General features: G+C 33.9%; 2 protein-coding genes across 4 annotated transcripts in view; one reads left to right on the forward strand and one right to left on the reverse strand.

Moving 5' to 3' along the window:
* Nucleotides 1–2,628: 2,628 nt before the first annotated feature.
* LOC145232175 (uncharacterized) overlaps nucleotides 2,629–27,302 on the forward strand; it is a 29,137-nt gene continuing 4,463 nt past the window's right edge. For 2 of the 3 annotated variants that reach the window (XM_080096709.1, XM_080096711.1), the window contains exons 1-41: nucleotides 2,629–2,845; nucleotides 2,913–3,096; nucleotides 3,158–3,381; nucleotides 4,513–4,678; nucleotides 4,961–5,081; nucleotides 5,140–5,373; nucleotides 5,957–6,122; nucleotides 6,305–6,412; nucleotides 6,482–6,592; nucleotides 7,781–7,889; nucleotides 8,550–8,638; nucleotides 8,809–8,918; nucleotides 9,111–9,211; nucleotides 9,277–9,565; nucleotides 9,787–9,953; nucleotides 10,107–10,175; nucleotides 10,244–10,360; nucleotides 10,422–10,543; nucleotides 10,607–10,712; nucleotides 12,905–13,030; nucleotides 13,090–13,292; nucleotides 13,352–13,504; nucleotides 14,896–14,989; nucleotides 15,057–15,203; nucleotides 15,260–15,417; nucleotides 15,842–16,003; nucleotides 16,201–16,345; nucleotides 16,408–16,557; nucleotides 17,283–17,439; nucleotides 17,502–17,661; nucleotides 17,745–17,924; nucleotides 18,195–18,388; nucleotides 18,454–18,536; nucleotides 18,634–18,734; nucleotides 18,804–18,911; nucleotides 19,274–19,433; nucleotides 19,541–19,749; nucleotides 19,829–19,927; nucleotides 20,578–20,719; nucleotides 20,779–20,910; nucleotides 21,467–21,661. In XM_080096709.1, coding sequence (XP_079952835.1) covers nucleotides 2,712–2,845; nucleotides 2,913–3,096; nucleotides 3,158–3,381; nucleotides 4,513–4,678; nucleotides 4,961–5,081; nucleotides 5,140–5,373; nucleotides 5,957–6,122; nucleotides 6,305–6,412; nucleotides 6,482–6,592; nucleotides 7,781–7,889; nucleotides 8,550–8,638; nucleotides 8,809–8,918; nucleotides 9,111–9,211; nucleotides 9,277–9,565; nucleotides 9,787–9,953; nucleotides 10,107–10,175; nucleotides 10,244–10,360; nucleotides 10,422–10,543; nucleotides 10,607–10,712; nucleotides 12,905–13,030; nucleotides 13,090–13,292; nucleotides 13,352–13,504; nucleotides 14,896–14,989; nucleotides 15,057–15,203; nucleotides 15,260–15,417; nucleotides 15,842–16,003; nucleotides 16,201–16,345; nucleotides 16,408–16,557; nucleotides 17,283–17,439; nucleotides 17,502–17,661; nucleotides 17,745–17,924; nucleotides 18,195–18,388; nucleotides 18,454–18,536; nucleotides 18,634–18,734; nucleotides 18,804–18,911; nucleotides 19,274–19,433; nucleotides 19,541–19,749; nucleotides 19,829–19,927; nucleotides 20,578–20,719; nucleotides 20,779–20,910; nucleotides 21,467–21,661 — 5,985 coding nt within the window. In that variant the 5' untranslated portion in view covers nucleotides 2,629–2,711. The remainder of the gene's footprint in view (nucleotides 2,846–2,912; nucleotides 3,097–3,157; nucleotides 3,382–4,512; nucleotides 4,679–4,960; nucleotides 5,082–5,139; nucleotides 5,374–5,956; nucleotides 6,123–6,304; nucleotides 6,413–6,481; nucleotides 6,593–7,780; nucleotides 7,890–8,549; nucleotides 8,639–8,808; nucleotides 8,919–9,110; nucleotides 9,212–9,276; nucleotides 9,566–9,786; nucleotides 9,954–10,106; nucleotides 10,176–10,243; nucleotides 10,361–10,421; nucleotides 10,544–10,606; nucleotides 10,713–12,904; nucleotides 13,031–13,089; nucleotides 13,293–13,351; nucleotides 13,505–14,895; nucleotides 14,990–15,056; nucleotides 15,204–15,259; nucleotides 15,418–15,841; nucleotides 16,004–16,200; nucleotides 16,346–16,407; nucleotides 16,558–17,282; nucleotides 17,440–17,501; nucleotides 17,662–17,744; nucleotides 17,925–18,194; nucleotides 18,389–18,453; nucleotides 18,537–18,633; nucleotides 18,735–18,803; nucleotides 18,912–19,273; nucleotides 19,434–19,540; nucleotides 19,750–19,828; nucleotides 19,928–20,577; nucleotides 20,720–20,778; nucleotides 20,911–21,466; nucleotides 21,662–27,302) is intronic. The other variant, XM_080096710.1, reaches the window with a different exon arrangement.
* Nucleotides 21,815–27,180, reverse strand: LOC145232176 (uncharacterized). The gene is made up of 11 exons (XM_080096712.1): nucleotides 27,062–27,180; nucleotides 26,408–26,782; nucleotides 26,066–26,343; nucleotides 25,844–26,011; nucleotides 25,174–25,371; nucleotides 24,919–25,098; nucleotides 24,314–24,852; nucleotides 24,013–24,244; nucleotides 23,030–23,290; nucleotides 22,753–22,892; nucleotides 21,815–22,201 (listed from the first exon to the last, which is right to left on the reverse strand). Exons 1-11 carry the CDS (start codon nucleotides 27,090–27,092, stop codon nucleotides 22,006–22,008), a joined length of 2,598 nt encoding a protein of 865 aa, XP_079952838.1. The 5' UTR covers nucleotides 27,093–27,180; the 3' UTR covers nucleotides 21,815–22,005.

A 27,302-nucleotide genomic window follows, 5' to 3' on the forward strand; every position in this document is an offset into this window, starting at 1 on the left:
CAAAATAGATTCGAATACAATTTGATTAGGCAGTGGATGTGACCTGATTTGACAAGTTTTTGTTTATGTTACGAAACAATGACACATAGAACTTTGACAGTAACAGTACAAAAAAGCAATTGTGTTGCTAGCAACATTAGGTTGACAAGTGAAGCATGTTTTGGAAACAAACATCTCATGCAAATTTGGGAAAATTTACATTATAGAGATTTAAATCATTCAATCGAATGTGGCAAAACAAAGCTAGTTGGTTTACCTAAACCCAAATGTTACTTTTTGTTCGAATATCGTTTAAGTTACGGGGCACTTTTATTTCCTTTTTTCTGCAACTACAAACGTCACATACCCGAATCGGCGCTTTAGAATGGTATTCGAATTGTTTGCCTGTTACAACAACTGAACAATTTGTGAATACCAAAAAACAGAAACTATTAATTCGAATACAATTTAAGCTAACATATTTGGCAACCTGTTATATAATATGTTTTACTAATGAAATTAGGGCATGGTCGGTTTAAATGGATTTGGTCTGGTTTCTTGTAAAATAAAGCGTCTGTGCACAGTAGTGGGATTCAGTCTGTTCGCGCCGCTTCTACAGAACTGTCTCACAAAATTTTATGAGATCAGCGACTTGTTAGCATTACTGGTTACTGCAATGGACTTGTGTAACAGAACCGGCTGAAAAATATACTTCTGTGATAGAACCGACTGACAAAAAATTTGAATTCCACCACTGTATATGCATTAAGTGAGCATATAGTGAAAAATATTTACCTGAAAAACATTCATAAGATTCAGCGTATATACATCATTTGTAAAGCTTTAAAATTGTTTTTTGTTTTTAGTTTATTATGGGTCCCCTTGAAGGGGGACACATTGATTTTACTCGATTTGTTTGTTTGTTTTTCGTTTTTTTTCTTGTTTTTTTTCTTCCCAAAGTTTGTCCACCTCACTTTGCCTTGAAATGTTTGATGGATTTGGATAAAATTTTCACGGATGGAAGATATAGTTATGTAGATGTGCCATTTGCTTTGTTTGACTAAATAGCCCCAGTATTTACCCCACTAGCCCCCTAAAATGGGTAAATTTTAAACAATGTCTGATTTGGATGAAATTTGGACAGTTTGTTCATTGTTCCATTTTAGGGCGTCAATTGTTGTGTTTCACCCTGTAGCCCCAATATTTATCCCACTAGCCCCCTAAAATGGGTTAAATTTTAAACAATGTCTGATTTGGATGAAATTTGGACAGTTTGTTCATTGTTCTACTTTAGGGCGTCGATTGTTGTGTTTCACCCTGTAGCTCCAATATTTAACCCACTAACCCCCTAAAATGGGTTACCGTATTTTATGGACCATACGGCGCAATTTAAATCCTTTTTTTCCTCATAAATTGATCGTGCACCTTATAAGCCGGTGGGCCTAATGTATGGATCAAGTAGTGCTTTATTGCCTACACTCCAGCACCAATACTATTATTATATAAATAAACCACCGTCTTACACAAAAAACTACGGTAAAAGCAACTAGCAACTGTGATATTCACTAGACTCATTTTTTCTTTTGCTCATTGTACTATTGTGACCTGCTTACATTTATTACGTAACAAGTAAACTTTTATAACCCATACTACTTAAAATACATTGCGTTCTATAGCCCGGTGCGCCTTATGCATGAACAAAAAACTAATCAAAGTAATTTATTGACAGTGCGCTTTATTATCCGTAAAATACGGTAACTTTTAAACAATGTAGGAATTGGATGAAATTTGGACAGTTTGTTCATTGTTCTATTTTAGGGTGTTGATTGTTGTGTTTTACCCTGTAGTCCCTATATTTACCCCACGAGCCCCCGAAAAAGGGTAAAATTTTAAACAATGTCTGATTTGGATGAAATTTGGATAGCTTGATAGAGTTTGCAATTTTAAGGCGTCGATTGTTGTGTTTCACCCTGTAGCCCCAATATTTACCCCACTAAACTGGGTGATTTTTTCAAACAATCTCTGATTTGGATGAAATTTGGACAGTGTGTTCATTGTGCCTTTTTAAGGTGTTAATTGTTGTGTTTCACCCTGTAGCCCCAATATTTACTCCATTAGCCCCCTAAAATGGGTGAAATTTTTAAACCATGTCCGAATTGGGTGGTTTTTTGACAGTTTGTAGAATTTGGCATTTATAGCTGTCGACTATTGTGTTTCACCCTGCTGCCCTAATATTTACCCTACTAACCCCAAAAAATGGGTGAATTTTTTAACAATATTTGAGTGAAATGACATTTTGACAGTTTGTATAATATTCCATTTGAGATGTCAGTGCTTCACGCTATTTAGGCCAACAAACTTATAAATATGTCTGAATTGCATGAGATTAGGACAGTTTGTACTTTACATAACATGTTTATTTAGGGAACACTACCAATCACTGTGTTTGACTTTACAACACCCTTTCTTATGGTTATCTGTTTACAACTTTGCGGTCATGAGTTTCTGCCTGCAGAAACAAATCAAGGTTATAAAAGATGTTGGCTGATATGGGACCCAGTATATAATAAGCATAGGGAATATATTACAGTTGCAAAATAGGTTGTAGTGTATATGCTGTAGTAAAATGTGCTAAGTCACCCTTCTAGTTTTCTTTTGTGTTTTAGGTCTAGAAAATGGACTTTTCACTTTTTTATTGACAAATTTATTAAAGCATACAATTTCTCTGAAAAATGGAGCATTATGAAGTGTCGAGGGGTGAAAAAGTAAAGTTATTGGAAGAAGAGCTTGCCAAAGATATATCTGAATTAAAAAATGAAATTGAAGAATGTGAGATGTCATTTGGAAATTTTGTGAGGCCAATGAGGTAAAGTTTGTGTGGCTTTTGTATACGTTTTTGAATCTAAACTGATATAACCAGTGTTTTCTTTTAGCACAATCTCATCTCCAATGAGTCATAAGTACTTTCAGAAGGAAAGAGAAATTACCATCAATAATATGCTACACATTGACAAAGTTTTACCATTAAAAAATCAGGGACAAGCAATGATTACAGAAATGGAAGCTGCCATAAACACAGATTTTAATGAAAAGGGACTGACTTTATTTTTGCATCAGGTAGTAATCTTATTTTGGTAATTAGGTTTACAGTGGTATAACATATAATTAATGTTTACAGCATTATTTGGATCAAATTCAAAACCTGGTTCAGTGTAAGCATTTGCACATGCTCAGATGGAGTCGGTTTTGTGAACATACTGATGCAATTGAACGACAATATCCAGTTTACAAGTGTAGACTAGATGACCTAAATAAAGAATACAGCGACTCTAAAAATCGTGCAATGCGCCTTTCTATGGGTTATCATTCTTATGTTCTTGGAGAGGAGTCAACTTTAAAGTGGTAAGTTGAAAGCAGATACAGTACTATCAATATTATCTGTGATTTCACCCATTTGGTCAAGAAAGAGTCCTTACGAACCTAGTCTACATGCATGATCGTTCGTTATCCAAAGTGGATCCCCTTAAAGTTTGACTGTGGTCTTTGCAGCGTTTCACTCACAGACCCCTAAACTGCTATAACGGGCATACTTACTAAGGTTAAGAGTTTGAGACTTCGTTGGTTGGAGCATTGCAAAGTATTGTAAAGCATTTTGTAGCATTTAATTAGTTTTACCATTTCCCTCTAATATTTATATCTGTGTTTACAGGTCCTTTAAGTAAGAAATACAACCTCTGTTGTTCTAAATTTGTACATGGTTGTTGACAGGGTGTTCATTGTTTATCATTCAAAATTTAGCCCATGTGAGGAATCAATGTCCAGTTGATTTTATACTTTGTTAAAAATGTAATATTTAGTGATTTACCTGCCTATGTAATTAAGCAGTATATGTCATTAAATGTGTGATTTTGTCAAATTTTGTACTTTAAGGTGTGGTTTATGTTTGACAGAAATGACATGTTTTGTGCTTTAAAAGACAAGCATTGATTTAAAGATTTACATTATACACACAGTGTGGATAATATTGTTAGGTTCTTCACATTTAATTGTTGTTTGTGTAAAAAAAGTTTTGTTCAGTGTAATTTGTTTGAGGTTTAAGAACTGAAGCTTCGGTACATCACTACAAAAAATAAATAATAATAATTCCAGCAAACAGTTTAAAATAATCATTTTAAAGGTTATTCCAATGGTTAGGTTGCATAAAAGTTAGACTGCACTTTTTTCTAATTCGTTTTACTAGTGTTTAAATTCCACATTATGGTTAAACAACTATTTAAATTATTGATTTCTATTTTACTGAATAAAACAGTAAATTCTGAAATTGTTGCTGTCAAATATAATGCGCACATAACTTTGTGAGAACAAAAAAATGTTTACTGGTTGTTGGTAAACCCCGATGGAGGAAAAGTATAAACCGTATTTAGTTTTGTTCTTGCTAATTTAGCTTTAGTCTTTTGTGAAATAAAAACAACAACAAAACACTTCTTGTTTTAACAAAACTTGACCTTGCTTAAATATTTTGTTTATGTTTAGCATTCAACCAAATGACCTGTTGATTTACTTGAGATGGCTTGTCACCAATCTACACATTACTAAAAAATTTAGTGCGTATCTAAAAGTGTTACAGTGGTTACCTACTATTCACAAAAACAACATTGGTATTCAGCGTTCAGTAAATACGAAGACTACAGAAGTCCAGGTAATATATATTTTGTCTATCTGGATGGAATGTTATACAAAAAGGCTTTGACAACTTGCTTTTTAAAAAATTGAAACGTTCAACAGGTTTTGTAAAAATGTAGTGTGCTTGATAAAAGCTTTCATTTAAAATACCCATATGTCTCATATCATATGTTACCGAAGCTGGGCCTGCTGTTGCATTCCAGAGCATTTCAAACTTCACATACATGTTACAACTAAAATATATCTTCTGTAAAAAATGTATCAATGTTTGACACAGTGTACATGATACCAATTACAGATTGAGACAGGAAAGGTATCATTTGATGTGAAGACAGCTTGGAAGCATTTGGCAGGTTCCATTCCACGATCTTCAGGAAGGCAATCCTCATTTGCAATTGCAACCGAACTTGCATTTTCTGGTAACTTTACTAGGGCACTTGTTTTTTGAGAGACTCATTTTGTATGTGATTGTTATAGGATTTGTGTCAAATGAAACAACACTAGGTGTGCCTGTGCATATGCTGGAGCTGCATGAGTTTCGCGATCAACTTGAGGCACTGGCACATGAATATGGCATTCCTGTTAGATCAGAAATTATAACGTCAGCAGATGAAATGGAACTGTTTGGAGCCGTTAACCGCCGGTTTAAGTCCTTGCTTAACAGACAAGTGGAATGTTGCACCTTTTATCAATATGACAATGTCCCAGAGGGTAAAGTATTTATTTTTGTGTTATGTTTAAAAAACTATAGTCAGGAACAAATCATAGTCACAGTAATAGCTAACAACTCTCCTAAGGGTGGGTGATTTTCTCTAAAGGGAACGAATATTGTTTTTAACCATTTTTTTTCTGTTTTGTTGTTTGATTTTTATTTACTACTGGTTTGTTTTACCCTTTTGGTTAAGAAAAACCGTGTGCACAGGTGTTTTGGGATCCATTTATATTGTTGTATGGGAGATAAGTTTAGGGACTCATTTAAATTAAGGCAACAAAATATGATATATGTATAGCAAATGTGGTTACTCATTATATACCATGGAGTATTGGTGAATTGCAAATATATAGAAAGCCACTTTCTAGTTATTGACGATGCAAAGGTGCTCACAAACCAACAGCACTCATTACGACATAATAAATTTACTTCATCAAAAAAGTATTTTCATATTTTACTTTTTTTTTAATTTTTGTTGGCCAAGCTTTTTTGTAGTCATATTGAAGTTTTTTTTTCAGATTAAATTGGGAAAGATTGTAAATTTCATGTTATAAGTAAGGTGGTGTTTTTTGAATACTATAGGTCAAGAGCATTGGGGAGTGGATTCTGCTTCCCACTGTCTGATTAAACCTGAAAACTGGTGCAAATATATCAAGATAAAACCACAAACCGAATCTTTACAGTTAAGACAAATGACCACTCTAAAACAAAAACAAGATGTTGATGAATTGCTTTTGTCTCAAAACAGGTAATTTTCCAAATAAAATGACACTGAAAAGCAAACCTCTAAATCAGAGTCTTAACAATAGTTCACCATTGATACAAAGTCTATATATCTTAAAAACTGCGTTTTAGAATGATGTGTACAAGTTATAAAAAATACACCTTTGACTACCATGCAAACATGTGTAATGGACTTAAACTTGCTAGATTTTTGCTGGTTGAAGATCATGTGTTGGCAACAGAGTCATTTAAGGAACATGCTGTGGCAGTAAGAGACCCACCAACTGTTCAAGTGCTCCAAGTTACTTCTCACAAGTATGTGCAAATAGCCAATTTAACTTTTTTTTTTTTTTAATAATCTATACCAACACAATCCTTTGACAGACAAGGAAAACTGAAATCCACATCTGTCTGGAAAAGGATTTATGACAATGCCAGTGAACAAACTGCTTCCAAGCAAGATGGAAACAATGGAAACACATCTGCCCACTCAAAGTAATGTTGACTATTAACATACTTGCTTGACATGTAAACATGGGGTCAAATATGCACCCCCTGCTTTCGAATACCTGGATGGCTGTATTCCAATTCATGAAAACTTTCATATTTTTTGAGTAACAGCAGTTCAACTCATTTGAATAAAGTGAGTGAAGTATTTGTAGTCATGAATAATTGACCGAAGTTTAACTACCTGCAATTTAAATAGTATTTGAATAAACCCAGGCATATATTCAAATTTATGATAATCGCAGACCTTAACAGACACCAACAAATCTAACTGTATTCCATACAAATTTGCAAACAAAATGTGGGAATGCATTCTTGAAAACTTCTCGCTTAAAGGTAATCAAAAATATGAAATGTATTTATGTGATCATGTTCATAGGCGCCGAAATCCAACCTTTGTGACGTAACAATAAGCTTTGTTGTTTTTTCGGTTGAAACTAGACAGTCGTTGTTCTTGCATTAAAGGCAGTTAGAACAAAGATTGGACTGTATTCGCAAAATTTAGTTCACAAATGCTAAACTTTTTTATTACGTGGTTGTTAACATATAACCCAGGGCAGTGGCGTTCCCCCTTCTCCCGTAAGCAAGCGCCAACACCTTCGTTCTATTTTTTACCACCCTTTAATGTAAAATTCCAATGCTTCTTGAAGACGTTACAATTGTCATAATTGTAATGAATGCAAATAAATCATGGGTTGTGAAACAATAACCGCGATTGAAATCAATTGTGTACGGTGCTTATTGGTTCGTATCAGAATATTTTTTTAGAATAATTTCAAAGCATTTAACGCATGACTAACATTGGTCCGATTCTCGGGTATGCGGCATACTCAAGGTTTTCATCCGGGTATGCCTGGCATACCCGTGTTCGATCATGTTTCATTTTTGCGAATTCATACATTAGCAAAGACTGACAATTCGAATAAACACAGGCATGTAATAATTTTTGTGAATTCTTACACCGGTACCACCCACCAACAATCTGAATTGTGAATTCACTTGCCTTTGTATTCATGAATTGTTGATTCAAAAGTTAACATCAACTATTTGAATTGTATTCATGGATTATCAAACAAAAGAACAAAGAAAAAACAAATGTTCAAATACAGCATGACAGCAGCAAAACCTGTATTCTAATACATTCAAATACAAGTTACCAACTCATATTTTTTACAGGTACGCCGCAAACAAAAAGCGTGAATGCTATGATTATGCAAACACTATGCAAATGCTAGGACTGGATGAAGGGGAAGAATCATCAAATCAAGACCCCACTATTATTCAGGTATGTAATGACTTTTGGTAATTATCGTTCACCTTTTTCAAAAGGAACTTATATTGTTTTGTTTTGTTTTTTTACATAGGATTGTTCAACATGTTTGGTAAAGTAAAGATAGTGTACAATTTTTTTAATTGACCCAAAATTGATTCAGCCAATTTTTTACCCTAGTTGACTCAGCAGTTTACCCAAACAAGCCCCCAACAATTTTTCATACGGTTCAACTGATTTTTTAACATTTTACCTTTAAATGTTCATTTTTGTGTTCACAGGCTTTTGGGTCAGAAAATCTAATTTGCTAAAATTTTCAACAGTTATTTATAGGGTGTTCATTGCACATGTGTTGCTTGTTTTGCTGGGTTGATTCCGGGTAAAGATTGATCAGAGTAGATGGTATTTCATACAAACAAGAATGTGACTACAGCAAACAAAGTTAGATTGACACCAGAGAAATTATTTTTAATTATTCTCCCTGTGTTGCCAAATTTTGCTTGCAGAAACCATTAGGTTCTTAATTGCGATATGGACCCATTGATGTTAGGTAACAAATGTATATTCATTGTAGGTGTGAAAACAGTGTGTGTGTGAATAACCATTAATTAAGACAGATAATATAAATTGGCAGTATGTTGTGTATTGCTCCTAATTTATGCTGTTTGTTTTAAGGGTGCTTATCTGTCATTCCTGCATTTAAGACATTTAAAAATAAAAGACATGAAACGACAGTGTTTGGCAATACTCAACTATTTTAGAAGGTTTGTAAGGTGGTAAAAAAGTGTGTACTTGTAAAAATGCAACAAAAGAAAATAAATTTACTTTCAAATAATATAACTTTTATAAACTGATAAATAATCATTGAAGTAAATTCACCAAAACTGAACAGTTTACATAATCATGGCAAAACTTTGTTTTGCAAACTTTATAGTGTGGAGCGCAGCATTACAATATATGATGGAGGATTGTCTCTTCAGTCTAAAAAACAAGAACAGCAAGATGAAGAGCAAAATAGATCTAGCTCTTCAAATTTTACAAAAGGTTCCTATTTTTACTTTAGAATGAATGTAGGTGATGAAAAGTCACAAATATCTGAGAGTCATACCTAACTTATCATAAAATGGGCATTTTTGTTTTTGATGCATGTTTTATAGTTTATCATTTTACAACAGAAATTATATTCCATAAAAACAGGAAAATGTGTGAAGAAACATTTTGTAAATATTTTTAAAGATCATAAACCCAAGAAAGACAAACGAAATGGCACAGATGACAAGAAAGAACAGGGAATTGGCTCACATCAGTATATTTTTAACACACCAGCTGACTATAAAGTATGTGAATTTTTTAAACCACATACCGCAGGTACAGGCATTTTTTTGATGTTGGAAATCTTTAGATTGATGAAAACAGGTTTATGGAATTCGGAGGGATAGAAAATCATGATGATTTTTATTGCTGCGATTTTGATGATAATGCTCACAGCAATGTTGGGGCTGGGGATGGAAATGAATGGCAAAGTTACATTACAGCTGCTGTTTCAAGTGGAACAACTGGAATGAACTTTATACCGCATGTCCAAGACCAACGTGGCTATTACATTGTGTATGATGCAGCACTGCAAGACATGAAATGTCTAGATGAAGAACTTTTGTTAGTAGCCTCTCATTACATTGAAAAGGATACAGGTTTGTACAAGAAGTCATTATACTACAGTAGGTTTTTATATCAGAGTTTTTCAAGACAGACACCAAGTTGCTGTCTGGACAAACAAGAATAAAACAAGCTTGTTATTAATTTTGAACATGCCTAAACATAAATAACTTTAATTTAATCAGTAATATTGGTACCAATAATAGACCTGTTATATAATCAGTCAATTCTATATTTATAAGTATAGTTTTTGCAGCTAACCGCTCTGTATTGCGGAGATCACCTACAGAGTTTGCCCAGAGAAGAAAAGAAGCCCCTGGTGAGGTGGATGTAGCAGCATATGGACATCGTGATGTTGACAGATTTGCTGTGTTACTGGATATGTGGACGTGTGAGGTTAACTTTCTTGCTAACAAGCTCAAGGTAAATTTTTTTTTCTCCTGTTTGCTTCAATTTCCCTTACTTTGTAACACTAAACTTTTGATTTAATGAACTTATTAAAACAGATTTTTTAACTATGTTTTTGTTTGTAAATGTTGTATATTTGTTTATTTTTACCACCAAACTGTGTTTTAGCTTTTAAATTGTTTCTATGAAACCTACCAAAACACATTCTGTTCGAACACCAGGAGACATTTAGCTCAGGTAAGTTTTTTGGTGCTGAGACAAATTTGGGGCAATGTTTACTTTTTTTGGAAATCACTGTTATTTAGGTGATGACTAATTTGCTGCATCAAAGGCCAAGATATGATTTTACTCAAGACTACTTTGTACAGACATACAAAAGTGAATGTGCTTGTTTGCGACTGAAAACGTCAATTTTATCTCAGGTTGTAGTGATGTGGTTAAAAGCCTTAAAATTAAAACTAATTTTGAATCTTGTTATTAAAGATCTTGACCAACCAAATAGATGAATCTAGGCAATATCTGGTTAAGGTAACAAGGCAACCACATTTGCCTGGGATGCCATATCATTCAACCGGTAAACAAGAGATTGCCACCAACACACTTAGGTGACTTTGTAACAATAAAAGTTTAACATACTTTGGTGTTTATGAATATTATATGATTTCTAGGCCTGCTTTAAAATATTTGGACATGTTTGAATTTCATCCAAATCTTGGTGTTGTGTCTGCACGATTTGATGAAGCCATACTTTTGACAGTTCAGGAATTATTTGAGGTGATGAGGTGTAAATTTCATCTTTAGTTCTTCATGCACTGAACACTTTGTGTACTTTGATGATTCTTATTTAAATATTTATGGGTTTTTTTTTTTTAAAACACTTTTTGTGACGTCACTAAAGCGTGCAACCACACGAGCTCTAACTCAAAGCAGAAAAAACTTTTTGAAGAATGCAACGTTCGTCAAAGTCTTAAACAAAATTATACTAATGTTCATTTGAAACACTTTGCTTTAACGTTTTGATTGGTTTAGCAACGCTCAGAAAATGTTTCGTCAAGTTGTTGCTCTTGTATCACCTAAATAACCATTTATTACAGTACAATCGCATTGTAGACAATAATGGCCATACATTCACTGCCAACAATTGTGTGTTTGACGTCATAAACAAAGCACTGACCAAAACAGTTTGCAGTTTCGACGCGTTTTGTTGCTTTTATGTCAGCATGCTTGTGCAAAAGCAAAATTATTGCAAAATTTCCTCAGATTTTACGATGTTTCGTATTATACCGCTACAGACAAATCAAAATATCCACGGTGGCCGCCACCGTGCTTTACAAACCCAAGGTGGCGGCGCCTATGAGGACACATATTGTTTTTGTCCGTATTTTTTTTTCTTTTTTCTGTCTAATGCTGGTTTGTTACACGCGTTTGGTCAAGAAAGAGCGCTCCAAATTTATTCAAATTTACACAGATGTTAGCTATTGTTTAAAACCTGATCCTCCTAAAGTTTGATCCCAAATGACCCAGCGGTTCACCCACAAGCCCCCCAAACATAAAATTTTGAAAACCGCTGTACTGACTAAAGTACATGATCTAATAAGAGTTTCATGCTTTGTTGGGTGGTGCAATGTAAGGTATTCTAAAATACTTTTCTATTTTTTAATTGGATTTACCCATTTTTACCCCTTTAACCCCGAAATAATCGTCACCCCTTAAATCCCGAAATAATCTTATTTGGTTTTAGGCCAGAAATACAAGCCCTAATGTGCTGAAATTACAAACAATTGTTTGCAGTAGTTTACTCGTTTAGTATTCAAAAATTTGCCTTAATCGGCCAAATAATGACTTTCACAGCCCATAGTTTGTGTACATTGTCAGTCAGACAGAAGTCCCAAGGGAGTCATTCACTGGTTTACGATTAAAACGGTTTAGTGCAGAGCGGGAGGGATCAGCTTGACGTCCGGAAATACGTTTTAAGAGGCAGTCTTTTCAGTGATTAGAAATCACCTGTTTTTGCGCAGCAATGCCATGTCGTTTTATAAGTTATCACTCGCACTTTCAGCGAACGTTTTACGCCTAAGACGTAATTTAAATTCCATAAAAGTGCTTCGGTTTTGTAAATGTCAAGCAAAACATTGTTGATCAACATAAAGGTGAAAAAATAAACATAATTTCTTTTTATAGCCGTGATAAATGGTCTTTAAATTCTCGTTGTCAGCTTAGCCGCTGCATGACCGCAGGTCACTAAAGGTCAACTTGTAGGTATTGCAAACACAGTTAAGATCGAATTTTCGTCACAGCGTAGCTTCATTATTTTTGACAAATCAATACTCAAATATAAATTAGGCAAACCGGTATTGTTTTACACTAAGTCTGCTTGCTATTGAAAACGGTGTCAAAAGAGGTTACTAAAGATCAGTGAGAGGTTACTAAAGCTCAATGGTAGTCGTTTTGCGAAACAAAGTTAAGTAAAAAACAATTTGTTATGTATACCTGTGCAGCAAATGGCTGTTTAATTTATAGTGTCTGTAATATAACTATTAAGGCTTTGTAGGAAAATTTGTTTCAAACCCGACCTTGGACGACAATATCTGGGTCAAAGCAAGAGATTAAATTGAAGTATTTGTATCGTTTTTTTTTAATGTTTTTGTAATTATATGACAATAATAGTGCAAAAAGAACACAAACATTTTCTTTTATTGTTGGGTTAATGCTTTCTAAAAATTTGTCCTTAAGAATCTAAAAATCACCGCAACATTTGTTTACCGTAAATCCGCACAAACATGCATGTGGGGTCCCATTAGTTTTTGTTTACAAAAACAATCATATGTGTAGATCAAATGATGTGTATAGTAAATTGGTAAATATCGTATAGAATACATAAAATGGAAGTATATCAGAAAGCCACTCTTCTAGTCTTTGATGATTTTAACTGTGGAAATATCTTACTTTACTTCATGTTTTTTAAGGTACATCATCCCTCAGACATGTATGAACGCATTTTGTTGGAAAAACAGGTTTTGGAACATGCTCATCGTGAATGGGAAGGCCTGACACAAATAGGATCATCATACTCTATACAAACCCAAAGAAATGTAAAAGCAAATGCGTAGCTGACCTTTATAACTTATATTTATGACTTATGTTATGGCAGTTATTTTTTGATCAATATGTGGAAGACCCAAATATTTTAATTGAGGCAGTTCAATCAATACCGGAGTATGAAAATGAAGTATCATCTGACCTAAAACCTGTTGATCAAAAAGAAAGCCTACAGATACTTAAAAAATGCATTGAGATGGTGGTTTTGCGGCACAGATTACTTAATGCAGCATGGGAAACAGAGATACTTAGCAGGTATGCATGTTTTAGATCACATGTTTTTAGAACAAAAATTTTTTAATTTGTGATTGCAGGTTGTACAAGCAAGTAGCTACTGACATGGGCTTTGATGAACATCACATGCATTTGCGACTTGTTCAGTTTGAGTTTGCTAACTTGAAGGAGAAAATTGATCTCCCCCCATCCATGCAAAGCAGTTTTATTCCTGATGACATGAGTGCTGACAGGTTAGTTATGGGTCTCCTTCCATAAAAGGACATGTACTGTTTCGTTTATATTTTTTCTGCCTTATGCTGGTTTAGTCAACCTGTTTGGTCAAGACAGCTTTTTACACATGGTTGTATTGGTCTATAGCTGATTCTTCCATAGTTTAACCCCAGATAACTTAGTGGGGTCCCAAAAAACACAGTCTCCCAAACCACGTCATGAGGCCACTGTCTGGCTCTACCAAAACAATAATGTAAAAATAGTAGTGACAAGAAGGAATATGTTCAGAAAAAAAAACACATATTAATACCCATAACAATTCACATGGAAACAAGTGTTAGTATGTCAAATGATGCATACAAGTACAGGGGTGGCCAACCTGCGGCCTGCAAGCTGCATGCGGCTTTTTGCCTGGTTATATGCGGCTCTTACGTTGTTGTCGAAGTTTGGGGCCACTGTGGACATTTTGATTAGTTGGTGGCGATCTGGTACAAAAATTGTTAAATTTTAAATAAAGCTATAACAATTATGCTTTTGAACAAACTTCCAACGATATGGCCGCAAACCTTGAAACTGCAACATTATGCGGCAAATAACTTGATTATGACGACAAATATTCAATTGTTGAACAATGAATGATTGCTCATTGTTGCATACAATGCGAATGAGACACAACGCAACAGCAATATTTACTACAACGTGTTCCAAGATTAATAATGTTTCAATCCGTACTTCGGGTTATGAGGAACTTTATATTTTATGGGCAGTTTGTCTATTGGTGTAAATTGAGCGATTGTTGATGTGGAATGGATTAGTGACGTTGCAATGAATTTAGTTTCGCCACCTTGCATTTTTGCAAAACTCGACACCTAAGTTTGAGGCACATGCGCTTTAGATGAAAATACCCAAAGTTTCTCAGCTGGGACACGATTGTTTGAGTAAACTGTTTTTGCCAAGTTGGCCTTTAAAATTGCAGAGAAAAAGGGCACAGTTAAACGAGAATATGAAGAAGAAAGCAGGATTTTTTTAACAAATTGGGAGACTTATATTTATTGTTAAGCGTAATGGCAAGCCATTTTGCCTTATATGCCAGATATCATCAGCGTATTTCAAACTGGCCCGTGGCCCGTACAAGTCAAAATGTGTCATTATTCTGTTGGTGTGCAACATTTGGAATATATCTGGCACAGATATCTGTGTGTGACGAAGGAACATGTGTGCCCATGTGTATAATGTGGCTCTTTGTGGTAACACAATAAAAAATGTGGCTCTTAGGCTTTGACCGCTTGGCCACCCCTGATATAGTACTGTAAAATATGACATATGATATAGAAATTGGCAATATATAGGTAAGCTACCTTTTTAGTTTGAATTGATTGTGCTGAGATATTCCTATTAAAAAATTGTGCAGATATATACCAGCACAACTGCAGCTTGCTATACAGGAAATGGATGAGAATCATTTACCAAAGTTTTCCTTTCACAGTAGAGATGGGATCTTACAAGTACCTTTAACAGCTGTGCATGCTTTGATTTCCCAACAAACTGAATTTAAAAATAAATATTATTTAGATTCTTAAAAATAATGGAACTAACAACCTTCAAGTGGCATTGACATGTCAAGTTGTTCACAAAAATGCTTTAATAGTTGCTGTAACTATGTCGAATAACTGTACATACTGGAAGGAACTGAAAATTATTTCTTCTGATAACAGGAAGGTGAGCGTTGCAAATGAACATTACTAACATGGAACTGAATTGTATCTTTTTGTTAGGAAACCAACCAAGATGTGTCTGACACAAAAAGCTCCCATAGTGTGTCGACTACACTGACACAGGGAACTGTGAAATCTGGTACTGCATCTCCAAGCGGCATCCGTCGAGGGGTCGCCTATTCTGGAAAACTGAAGTTTGGTTTTGACAAACAGAAGAGGTAAGAGTTGTGGTACATAATAAATATACAGTAGTGGATTATAGTCAATAAATGTGAAAAAATTGGTGTGACTTTATAGCCCAAAAATGGAGATAGGAAACATACATTTTGAGAAGTACAAATAAACATGCAAAATTACACAAAACGTGAATGTTTATCAACATCAGTCTGTTTTTAACAAAGTGCAATTTTTTTACGTGATTTTCATGTTACTGTTTTAAAAAGATATTTTTCATAGCACAGCACAGAGAAAATGCAAAATGTTTTGCGCACATTCTCTAAAAACTCCGTACTGTAAGTTCTGTAACACCAAATGAATACATAAGGCTCAAGTTTGTCAAATTTTATTGCAATAAAATAGTTAATTGACTCTTTGTGAGATTTAGCTGATTTCTTATACAACTACAATTTTAATTGCATGCAGATCACCAGAATCTTTCATTTCGATTCAAATGGAAAAGTGTGGTCCCCGAGATGTGGTGGTCAATGCATTTGTTAAAAAGAAGGAAACATCTGGAATGTTGCTAAAGAAGCCTGGGGAAATTGAAAAGCTGAAGCGATCACTTATAACAGATTATTGTCAAGAGTATGTTATTTTTGTGGCGTTTATTCTAAATGGTATTGTGCAACAAAAACTAAATCTTGTAGTATATTGTTTCAGCTCTAAATTTATTGTCCTGCCAGTGCGCAAGAATAGCACTCACCTGCTGACTATATTTGATTTGTAAAATTTGTTGTGAAATTTTGAGAGGAATATTAATTTAAGCCCCTTACTTTTTCCAGAGTTTCTTTTCGCATGAGTCTTCATGCTATGCGAGCCCAGATTATAGCTTATTATGCAAACATTTTGCATACATTACAATCCTTTCAACCTGTAAGGGACAATTTCTTCATGGTCGGTTTTCCAAACGAAAAAAAGAACAAGAAAGTACAGTAATGTGTTTTTTCAATATGTCAACAAAATTCATTGAAATCTATCATTTGTGATAGGATGATGTTCAGGGGATGATACCTGATCCTAAATCTTTGCACAAACGACCAAGAAGAGTTTTTTCACCTGATGGAAAGTCTTTTCTTAATGTTTGGTTTATACCACATTTTTCGGAAATTTTGACTGCACATCGAAATTTGGACTATGAGGTAATGTATTAATGTCATTTTCAGCAAATACTAACCATGTTGATCTACAGATTTCAAAATGTTTATGTCATATGTCCAAATATACTCAGACTCAAGAAGAGTCAGTTGTTTAGTTATTAGTGATTTAATAGTTTTTGTGTTTAAAAATGCAGTTTAAAATGCTAGGATATTTTTATGGGTCCCCTTCCCTGAAGGGGACACATATTGTTTTTGTCTATATTTTTTTTTCTTTTTTCTGTCTAACGCGGATTTGTTTCCCTTGTTTACCATAAATCCACACAAGCGTGCATGTGGGGACCCATTCGTTTTTGCTTGCAAAAACAATCATATTTGTAGATCAAATGATGTGTATAGTAAATTGGTAAATATCTAACAATGATTGTGCCCTATTTTTACTGTTACCAAATCGCATATGCACATGTGTGGGGACCCATTAGACTATGCTTTCAGAAACAATTAGGTTATAAAGTACCAGGAAAAAGAAAAGGACCCAATGAAATGTAGGTGCCAAATATATATCCATACTAAATGGTATATGTGATACATCGTTAAATATGATGTAGTATATATAAACTGGCAATATATAGGAAAACCACTATTCTAGTTTACTGTTGTGTTTGGTAATTATTGGTCCCCTTCTAAGAATAGAAAATACTACTTTATATATTGTCTGGTGAAGAAATATATGGCAACACACTTCCAAAGCTGGCTTTATAATTTTGCAGAATCAGCATACAATTTTAACAAATTGGCTCATGATTTCATCTTCCTTACATGACATTGTGTTGTACTTGTGTGCACATGCACATATGGGAAGTACTGCTATGGACAAACAAATACTTGAAAAGTATACAGTATCGTCAGATTGGGGTGGATTTGAAGGTGGGTGTTAATGCTTTTTTTCAAATATTGGTTTACATGTAATTAATGTGTCTGGTTTAAAGGAATTGGATCTGAGTTTCGTGAAATTCAGGAGCAGATAGACTTACTACCATCTGGACCACATGTACATACAAAAGATCCACTAAAAGTTGCTGAGTTCTTAACTTTAAGAAAAGAAGCCATGTACATGCAGTTTGAAGCTGCTGTCAGGCACATGGTCAGGTATGAAAATTTATTTAACTTCACATATAACTATACTTACCATGTGAAGCTAAAGTTGTAAAAAAAATTTTACTTTTACCAAGGGAAACTTTTTTGGCAATGGAAAATGTTGAAGCTTTTTCAAGTGTCACCATCAACATGCAACATGCATTTTCAAACATGAATTACAAATCTCAGGGAAGTGTGTCATTCATGCATTTTAATCTTCCACAACCACTTCGTGCAGACAGACAAGACAGTGCCAAACTATTTCCATGGATAAGGTAAGTTTATCACACACAGTAGGCACAACTCTGAATCTGGCTGTTAAAATAGGTCAAACTTCAAACAATGACTAAGTTAAATGAGATTTGGATAGTCTGTACTTTGCATAGCATGATTATATGTAGGAAGACTATCGACCACTATGTTTGACCTTAAATGCTATTATATATGCTATTATTCAGAATACATCGAAACAGTCTAAAAAATGTTTTGGATTCACAATCAAGCATACAGATTATATGATTCAACAGAATTGTGTGTATTTTTAGCTTCAATAGTTCAAATGGTCCGTACCCTACATCTTACCCCTTTTGCTGGAGAAGTATTGAACCTTTACTCCAACTTTGTCTGGCTGGTTTGTCATACACTGATCGTAAAATTGCAAATGGTGACATACTTGGAGTCAACTTGCTTCTGCAGGAAATATTGAAAAGTGGAATTGCTCCACTACAGTGTTTACATGGTATGACTTGGCATTTTTGATATAATTAACAATGTAAAATTTTTTGATAATGTTAATGACATTAGGTACTGCTGATGAAATGCCTAAAGGGTATTTAATGTTGGTTCATGTGGGAAAAGAAAAACCACAATCAAGTACTGGAAAAAAGGTAAAGTCGGTGTTTTTTATTTTATTTTAAACAGTTTAAAAGTTGACGGAGCTACAGTAAAACTTTTTTTGTAAATATTTGTTTAAATCTTTGCTAGAAGGATGCAAGTGACGACACAACAAAGGAGCAAAAGAATTTTAATGTTTTAGAAGATATCCAACCCCTATGTAAACTTCAACAGCCAATTGAAGCTTACAGGTAAGATCTTGTTATATTTGTGCTTGGTTAGCACTAAACCATTTCATCATTTACATGTTTTACATGAAGGTTGTCAAATACATTTCTTAAGCTATGGGGCCAGCTTGAGATTTTGAAAGATGATTGGGGAAAAAACAAATTACAGGTACAATCAATTGAGACAGCATTTCTGTTCAGGTACATAACCACTTTTTCAAAAATATGGTTTTCATATTTTAGTTATTTTTCCAAAAGACTGTCCAAGATAGATATATTTAAAGATAAATGACTAATTTAATAAAACTGATGTTTTGAAATAAATAAATGTTTTGAAATAAATAAACAGTATTACTTTGAAACAAAAAAATAAGCACCTGTGATAATTAGAATGAGACCTTAAAAGCAGTGTTTCTCAAACTTTTTTTACATCACTGCACTGCTCTGAAACAACAATTTTCGTAAACAATATTTTCTATTTTCTTATTTTTATCTTGTTTCTTTTAATATATAACAATCACAATAACAAAACTTAACTCACAACCTTTTTGTGTGCCTTGCAGAGAGTTACAACATATTTTTCGTGCCGAAATAGTCTTGCCAGTTTTCACTTCTATGGCAAGACAAATGGGTTATTTGGATGAATATGATGATATTTCAAAAGATGATGAACCTGTAAAATTGCCACCACATGCAACTGAACTTGCAGTGAAAGCACGTTTGGTAAATCGGTTGATAAACAGGGTTTTACTTGTTATGTTGTAAATAAAATGCCTTGTCTCTGCTATTGGAGCTTCATTATGGGTAAAGACCTGATATTTCTAAAACAGCTTATCAAATTGTTGGAAATACTGGAGTGCAAAATGATCACTGAAGTCCGTCAAAGGGTGAGCCGAGAATACACCCTGGTTTTGGCAGAAAGATCAAGAGAAGAAAATGCACTTCCAACTGATATCTGGCGCCACTCAATGGGAGAAAATGGAGTGAAGGAAAATTTTACAGTCAGTCGGCCATCAATTGTAGAAGACTTTTTGCAAAAGTAGGTTTAGCGATGTACTTATTATGCTTTTTAAGTTCTTGTGAACTTTTGTTATGCAGTTGTATTCCATTTTTATCAGACTTCTCTCTGAATGTCAAACTCAAAATGGAAGTGTTACATTTGACAAAAAGCACTTGGAGTTATGTATATCAGATCTTGGATCCAGTGTTATGCAGAGGTTACTAGTTTTTTGCATCTTTTTCGGTTATTTTTGTGAACAATTTTTTTTGTTCTGTCTAACATAGGTCATATCCCATGTTCTGGTCTGAGAAAAAAATGGTTTGAACTAATTTAAATCTACACTTAATAATCATTAGCATCAAGCTGTGCATTGCAAATTTGATATGCGTCCTCAAAACATGAAATTTTGAAAACAACTATACTGTACTTTTCCGAATACATTTTAGTTTTATGAAACATGTTTAAACTGTTTCAAAGATGGCTTTGGTCATCCAGGCCAATACAATGCTATACTTGAATTATGAATAGTTCATGGTACCTAAAAAGCCCCAAACTTGCATAGAAAACTTCCAATGAAAACTTATGCAATTTTCATTTATTTGCTTCTTTTTTATTACTTAAATATGCTAATGTTGTAATACACGATTATATAGTGTAACTTTACTGTAGTACCCAAAACTTATTTTACCTGTCTGACATATTTCTGCTTGCAGAAGCAACAATGTGGCAAATATCTTGCCCATTTTTTTGTTTTTTTCATATATACTTGACATTAATTTTGACTTGGCTATTTTGTAAAATGGAATAATTGAAAAGTTATCTATCTTGATTTTAAGTACTTATGTTTGTTTTATTTTTTGTTTAAAGAGAAAGAGAAAACTATGAAAGTTATGCTATGTACTATGAAAGTTTGTTAAGACACTACCACCATTTGCTGTACTTGAAAGAACTTGAAACAAAATCTTTGTGTGGAAACTCATCTACTAATGCTGATGAATTTTCATCACAGGTATAATGAATTCAGTGCAATTAACTGTCATACATTATGCAATATTTTTCCATTATTAGTTTCAATTGGCTGACCGAAGTCATGAGTTGATTTTGGAAATCACTGCTCTGCGAGCAAAAATTGCTGAAATGCGGGATGAAAGTCTGGTGATGGATCAGGACATCAGAGATGATGTGAAACAAGATTACCAGGCATGTATTTGAGAAACTAAAGTTGCCATGTACGATAGGCAATATATACAACTATTGCAGTAAATACTGGCACTTATGTTGGAAAATTGATAACAAATTGTACAAAAAAACAATTGCACCTCTGTGCAGCATATTAACTTCGTTGAATGTAAGGCAATGGAGGGCCTGATTGGTGGATATTGGTTAAATGTGCTACAGTTAAACTGCCATCAACCATTATTTGACTTGGCCTGGTAAGAAAGTGTTAGGAACCAAAAATCTAACCCATTATGTCAAGGCAAGAGAGTTTTAGCCGAACAACAATATCCCGAAAGAAACTGTGCCAATAAAATTATTTACAACATAGTTACAGTCATAATCTTTATGTATTTTTTAAAATAGATTGAGAGTGAAATAGTTGTGTAAGCAGCTTTTTATTAAATTTTAATTGGTGTGTTATAGATCTTATAAATCATTTTTAATATTTTTAGATATGATGGATAGATATTTGTCAATAAAACACAAAAAATATTGTTTTGGGGTAAATTTGTTTAATTCTATTACATTCTGTATGCAGGATTTGGTTCAAAATCTGTTTGAGGTGTGTTTTCAAATGAAAGCAAGGCTGTCACAATGCCACTTAACAATCCATGATGATATAAGATCATTAGTCGGCGAAACAAGAAAAGATGCTATGAAATCGCTTGGAAAGTTAAAAAGTGAATCTCCTTCATCAACAGCTGAAGAGCGACTTAGGACAATTGATGCAAAGGTAGTTTTTAACTTTTGTTTTACCCAAGTTAATTTGGGTCACAGGAACATAGAATACTTAGCTCACCTATGATTGGGGTTTAGTAGTGTACAATAAAACATAATTTGGGTAAAAATTTAGTTTGGGGTGCAATATAAAATGAAATTTACAAAGTTGGTCTTGACCATAATATATTAAAGGACTACGAAATATTTTTTTCAGTACATATGATATAAGTGATAAAAATGAACATAAAATGGAAATTAGGCACACAAAACAATTTACAACATACTCAACCCAAAAGTCAAGACAACTGTGCAAATAATTCTGCAAATATTAATGTCTTAATGTAGACGAGTCTCAGACTAAATGTTAAGAAACATTTTGTAAACTTTGATGGTATTGCTGTCATCAGCAATAGCGATATTTCCATCTGAAAATACATTTATTGCATGTGGGAATGAAAGGCCATCTTCCTTAGTAAGAATTTGACCAAGGAAAGTTTCTCCAGATGGAGAAAATAATGAAATTCGGTTGTTGCATTCGTCCACCACATAAATTCTAAAAATGTGTATATTGTTAGAGATTTATTACTCTCGTTTCTGCTGCAAGCATTGGTTTCCTGAAACTGTTTAATCTTAAGTATTTGTTTGTTGAAATTTAAACTTTTTTGTCATTCAACCAAAGCCAGACCTTTTCTTGTTTTGTATTTTAAACAGGTTTTCTGGCAATAGAAACATAATTGTGATGTTGTTATCTATTTTTTTACTCCATAGACTTAGTGGTAACTCTGTTAGCCACAAATAGGAAAAAAACATGTATTTCATTGTGGTGTGTCTATTTCTGTTGTAAATAGCTAGCCCAAGCAGTTACTCCAATAGCCAAACCTTTTTATCCCGCCAAACAATCACATAGGCAACAAGTTAGCTTGTGTGGGGTGCCATGCCTTAAATTATTGATACAATCATGTCAAAAAATTTGGCTATGTTTAAAATATTTGGTAAATATAGACCTTTTTCAAAATAGGCCACACTGTATGTAATATGGTAACACGGTGAAAACCACAACAGTTTGAACGTTTCTCATTGAAAAATGTATGCATTTGCAAGTACCTGTTAAAAATATCAACAGCAACGCAACTTGGGTATCTGAATTGCCCCCTTCCAACACCAAAAGTCCCAAATTTACTGCACACCTTTCCCATTTTATCATAGATTTTTACACAATGTCTTCCATAGTCTGGAACTATTACCTGCACACATTAATGAAAAAGATTTACATGCAATTTGGAATGGTAAACATCACAAAACACAGTTGGAATAGGGGATTGAAAGCAATGGCTATTAAAACGTATATTTTGGTTTATTTCAGATTTTGTCATTAGTTTACCTGGTCATGTTGATTTACTGCAAATCTTCCCTGCCAGGGTGATTTTCCCAGTGCATCCCCACCAGTTGAAACATTGCTAATTTTTTTGCTTTGATTGGTCACAATGATATTTGCATTTTCAATATCAGCCATAATGATGTTTCCATTTGAGTCAAATGTTACCCCACCCAATCTTCCAAAATCATGATGGGGTCCTACTTGGCGGATGAGTTCCCCACCAGATGTCCAAACTGTCGCATACTTTCCACAAGTAACTGCAACCTGGTTTAAACATAAAAATACTGCATCCAAAACCAACTAGGGTCCATGACCTGGTGTCCTTAAATACTTTACCCAAGGACTGGGATGTCTTATTATGCCTATTATTTGTTTGTTTATTTGATTTTTATGCAATATTTAGTTTTTACACTTTGGAGAAATGGGGACAATTTTGTTGGAGCAATGTCACTTAATTTTTTTGATAAGGGCAACACAAGTGTTTGAGATGGGATTAAAACTGATAACCTTGACAGTACATGATGGTTTTTACCGCTTAGCCATCTAATTATCAGATTAAAACCTGAAACAAATCTTAATTTCACTTTGTTTTTTTCTTTGGTAGACACTTGACATGAAATATTTAATGCATTTGGATGAAACTTTCACAGGGTACCAAATTTAGGTTTTGATTGTTGTGTTTAACCCTGTAGCTCCCCTGTAGTCCATTAGCCCCCTCATAAGGAAAACAAATTAAACCCTATCCGAATTAGTTACAATTTTGATGGTTTGTGGAATACACCACTTTTTAGTGTCAATTGGTGTATTTCACCATGTACCACACCCATTTACTTCATCTGCCCTTTAAAAAGGGCAAACTTTCTGAATTTGATGAGTGTTTCTTAACAAAGGATTAGTTGCTGTTATTATAATTATGCAGCAGTTTTTGGCCCAGAAGGTTCAGCAGGGATGTAACAAAGTAAAAACACATTTACTTATTGGCTCACCTGTTTTCCTGTTGGAGATACAGCAATACATTTTGGTTTTAGTGTGACACCTTGAATGCATGTTTTGAATGTTCCCATCAGTTTCGAAGTTTTTCCATCATGAATTTGTACTCTATAATTTTGCATGTCACAAATCCATATTGTATCATCATTACCAATTGTAAATTCTGGAAGGGATCCAAAAGCCTGAACTTCTTCACAAGTACTTCCTGTTTTTTTACTTTTACCTATGCTGCAACACATACAAAAATGCATTTTATTATTTTTTAAATAAACTGGTACACAGTACTATTATACATACCAGTACATCAGTTTGGCTGGAGTTTTTTGTAAATTTGTTTGTATTGTAGTTAAATTCAAACTGTGTCTCACTGATTTTACAGGAGTTTTTTCCATAATAGCAATCTGTGTGTCATTTTGGTCACTTGTTGATTCTGCCCTGTGTAATGGCATTTCAACATGCCGATTTGTTTCACTAAAAAAATTTGACAGTTGTTCTGGATTTTTAACTTCGTTTTTTAAATTGTCATAGTTGTGGCTTCCTGGTAATGTAGACCTTTCAATGCTTGAAGATGAAAAACTGTCACTTGAAAAAGAATCATGAGATTCATCTGTGTCTGATGCATTACCATTAATAGCCTTTCTTCTGTTAACAACCATTGCCATAGCTCTGTTCATGGTTTGGGTTTCAATGTTTGAAAACTGCAGTGGTGTGCATGGCATCACTTGCTGAGAAGTACAGGATAACCCATCTGCAGTTTCTAAGTTTGAGGCCTCATAAAAAGGTATTTCGTCATAAATACAGTCTTCCTGGTTTACTGCGTTTCTAGGAGTGGTATACTAGAGAAGAAATCCAAGGTATTATGTTAAAAATGTTGTTGCTGTTTTTAAAAAGACAGTACTTACTTTGTTGTCAGCATCTGGTGGAATATCATAAATTGGTTCATCTTCACTGTTTAAGAGTTTTTCTTCATGTACTTTAGCTTTTTCATGCACTTCTTCTTGTACAGCAACAGTTTTTGAAGTCAATGAACCCAACTCTTCTGCTAATTCACCATATTTATAACCTTCAGTCCGAAAATGTGTCTGTCAGATGGTTGGCAAATAGTTACAAACATATCAAATATTGTTTTAAGTTTGTGGGGCACAGTAAAAACTTACAAAGCATCGGTATCTTTTTTGAACTTTTTTGGGCAATTTTTTGTTTTCACTCTTACTCATAGTGTCCCACACCATCTTTTTAAAATTATTTAAATCCAGTGGTGCACCTCCATTTTCCAGTATTCTAGTTGCTACAGAACAGCATTGCTTGACCAGTTGTAAGCTTTGCATCTGCATTTCTATGGCAGTGTTGGCTTTCTGTTAAATTTACATAAAAGTATATTAAATATTTAAAAAAAATAAGTTTGCTGTAACAGTGCAAACACAGAAATTTTTGTGGGTGTGTTTTTAAATCGAAATTGGAAAAGGATTCACTAAGTATTTCTAGCCTCCAGGCACATTGTTAAGATGTGTTTTTGATATCCGCCCAGCCATTATGTTGTTTTGTGCAAATCACAAAATTGCATTCTTACCCATTTGTGAAAATTGATGCACTTTAGCCAAATTATAGGCGTGGACTACATTTTCTGCAGTTGAATTTTACTTGAACTATTTACCAATAGAAAAAAAGAAAATATATACAATGCAGAAAATAAACACATAATTGCAAAGTAACATGATCAAAGAAAACCTGATTTAAACTGATGTATATGATATACAACTGATATATTTGCATTTACACATATTTTATTGAATTCTAGGTTTAATGTCTTTTTATGTTTATAATCACCTCTACTGTTGCAAAATCCTTTTCAAACAACATGTCCAGCTCCCTCATTAAATGAGTTTGTTGAGAACGAATAGCAGAAACAAATAGGTCACTGGCATGTTCTATTTGTTTTTCCAAAACTGTTTTTGAATCATTGATATGTTTTTCATATTCCTGAACTTGCTTTGTCTGAAAATTAATAGTGATATTTTGTTTGTTTAACTCTATTAATTTGTGGCTTACCTGTAACTTGCACTTTTTCATTTTCTCTTGGGCTGTGTTAAGAACCCTTTTTATTTCAACTTTTTCTTTAGTGAAGGAAACAATGTTTATGGTCATATCTTCATCACCATACATTGTTATACAGCCCGGTTTCATTGGTGTTTTAACATTTGTACTCCTCGAATTGTTTCCTCTGTGAATTATTTTGTTTATTGTGTCAACATCAGGTAGTTCTTGTAGTGTGTTTTGGTGCCAAGATGTAACAGTTTGACAAACTGAACATTTAAGCACCCACATCTCTGGAAAAAGTGCTTTAATACCAGTTTGTGTAATAACGTTAGGAAACAGAAAAATGCAACCAACCTGATTCTGTGTGCTTGGTTTTAAGCAAAATCAGACATCGTTGACAAATGGAATGAAAGCATTGAAGTTGCTTTATTCGAGTAGAAATCTCCTTGCAGATCTGACATGACAAAACTGCTTGCATCATATTTTCCATTACCTGATTTGCCACTGGTAAAGTGTAGTGTTTGTCCATTTTCACCGATGATTGAATATAGTTTTTGACTGCTCTTTGAAGTAAAACCTCAGAAGACACGAAAGAGTTACCAATTACAGTAGATGCTCTTGGTACATCTACACAACTGCTTTGATGTCCAATTTCACTTTTCGCATATCCTATGTACTGAGGCTGGTGGTACGGAATACCAACTTCACTTCTTGTGTATGACAGTTCCCCTTAAATTTTAAAAGCAGTTGTACTGGTTAACTTCTGATATTTCTAGACTGTTACAATTTGCTGATTTTGGGGAATTAATGCGTCATTACTCACCGCTATGTGTTGTCTGGCCCTGAGGCTTAATTTGTGACGCTATTAAAAGGTGAAACATTTCAGATGTGTTTACTAAGTTATGATGTTTAATTGCTTCATTGCCTGAATTGCTATTACCATTAAATTAATTAAAAAACCCAATTTGCCTTCCATTACTTAAAAAACTGATCAAATTGTATACAAACCTGTATCCATTTTTCCGATTCTTTGAAACATTCTGTCAGTCTCACAACTGAAAAAATACTATAACTTACTAGTTTCTAGTTGAAAATCTTATGTTTATACTTTGCAACACATGTGCATCGAACAAACTTTGGAACTGACTTGCAGTCAAGTTTTAAGGATATATATAAAAGTGGCTGTCCCATATGCCCCCAGGCTATCATACTGTTTCTGAATCTATTCAATATGTTTAATCACAATCCT

The sequence above is a fragment of the Phallusia mammillata genome, chromosome 6 (assembly GCF_965637545.1).
Source record: "Phallusia mammillata chromosome 6, kaPhaMamm4.hap1.1, whole genome shotgun sequence".
NCBI lineage: Eukaryota > Metazoa > Chordata > Ascidiacea > Phlebobranchia > Ascidiidae > Phallusia > Phallusia mammillata.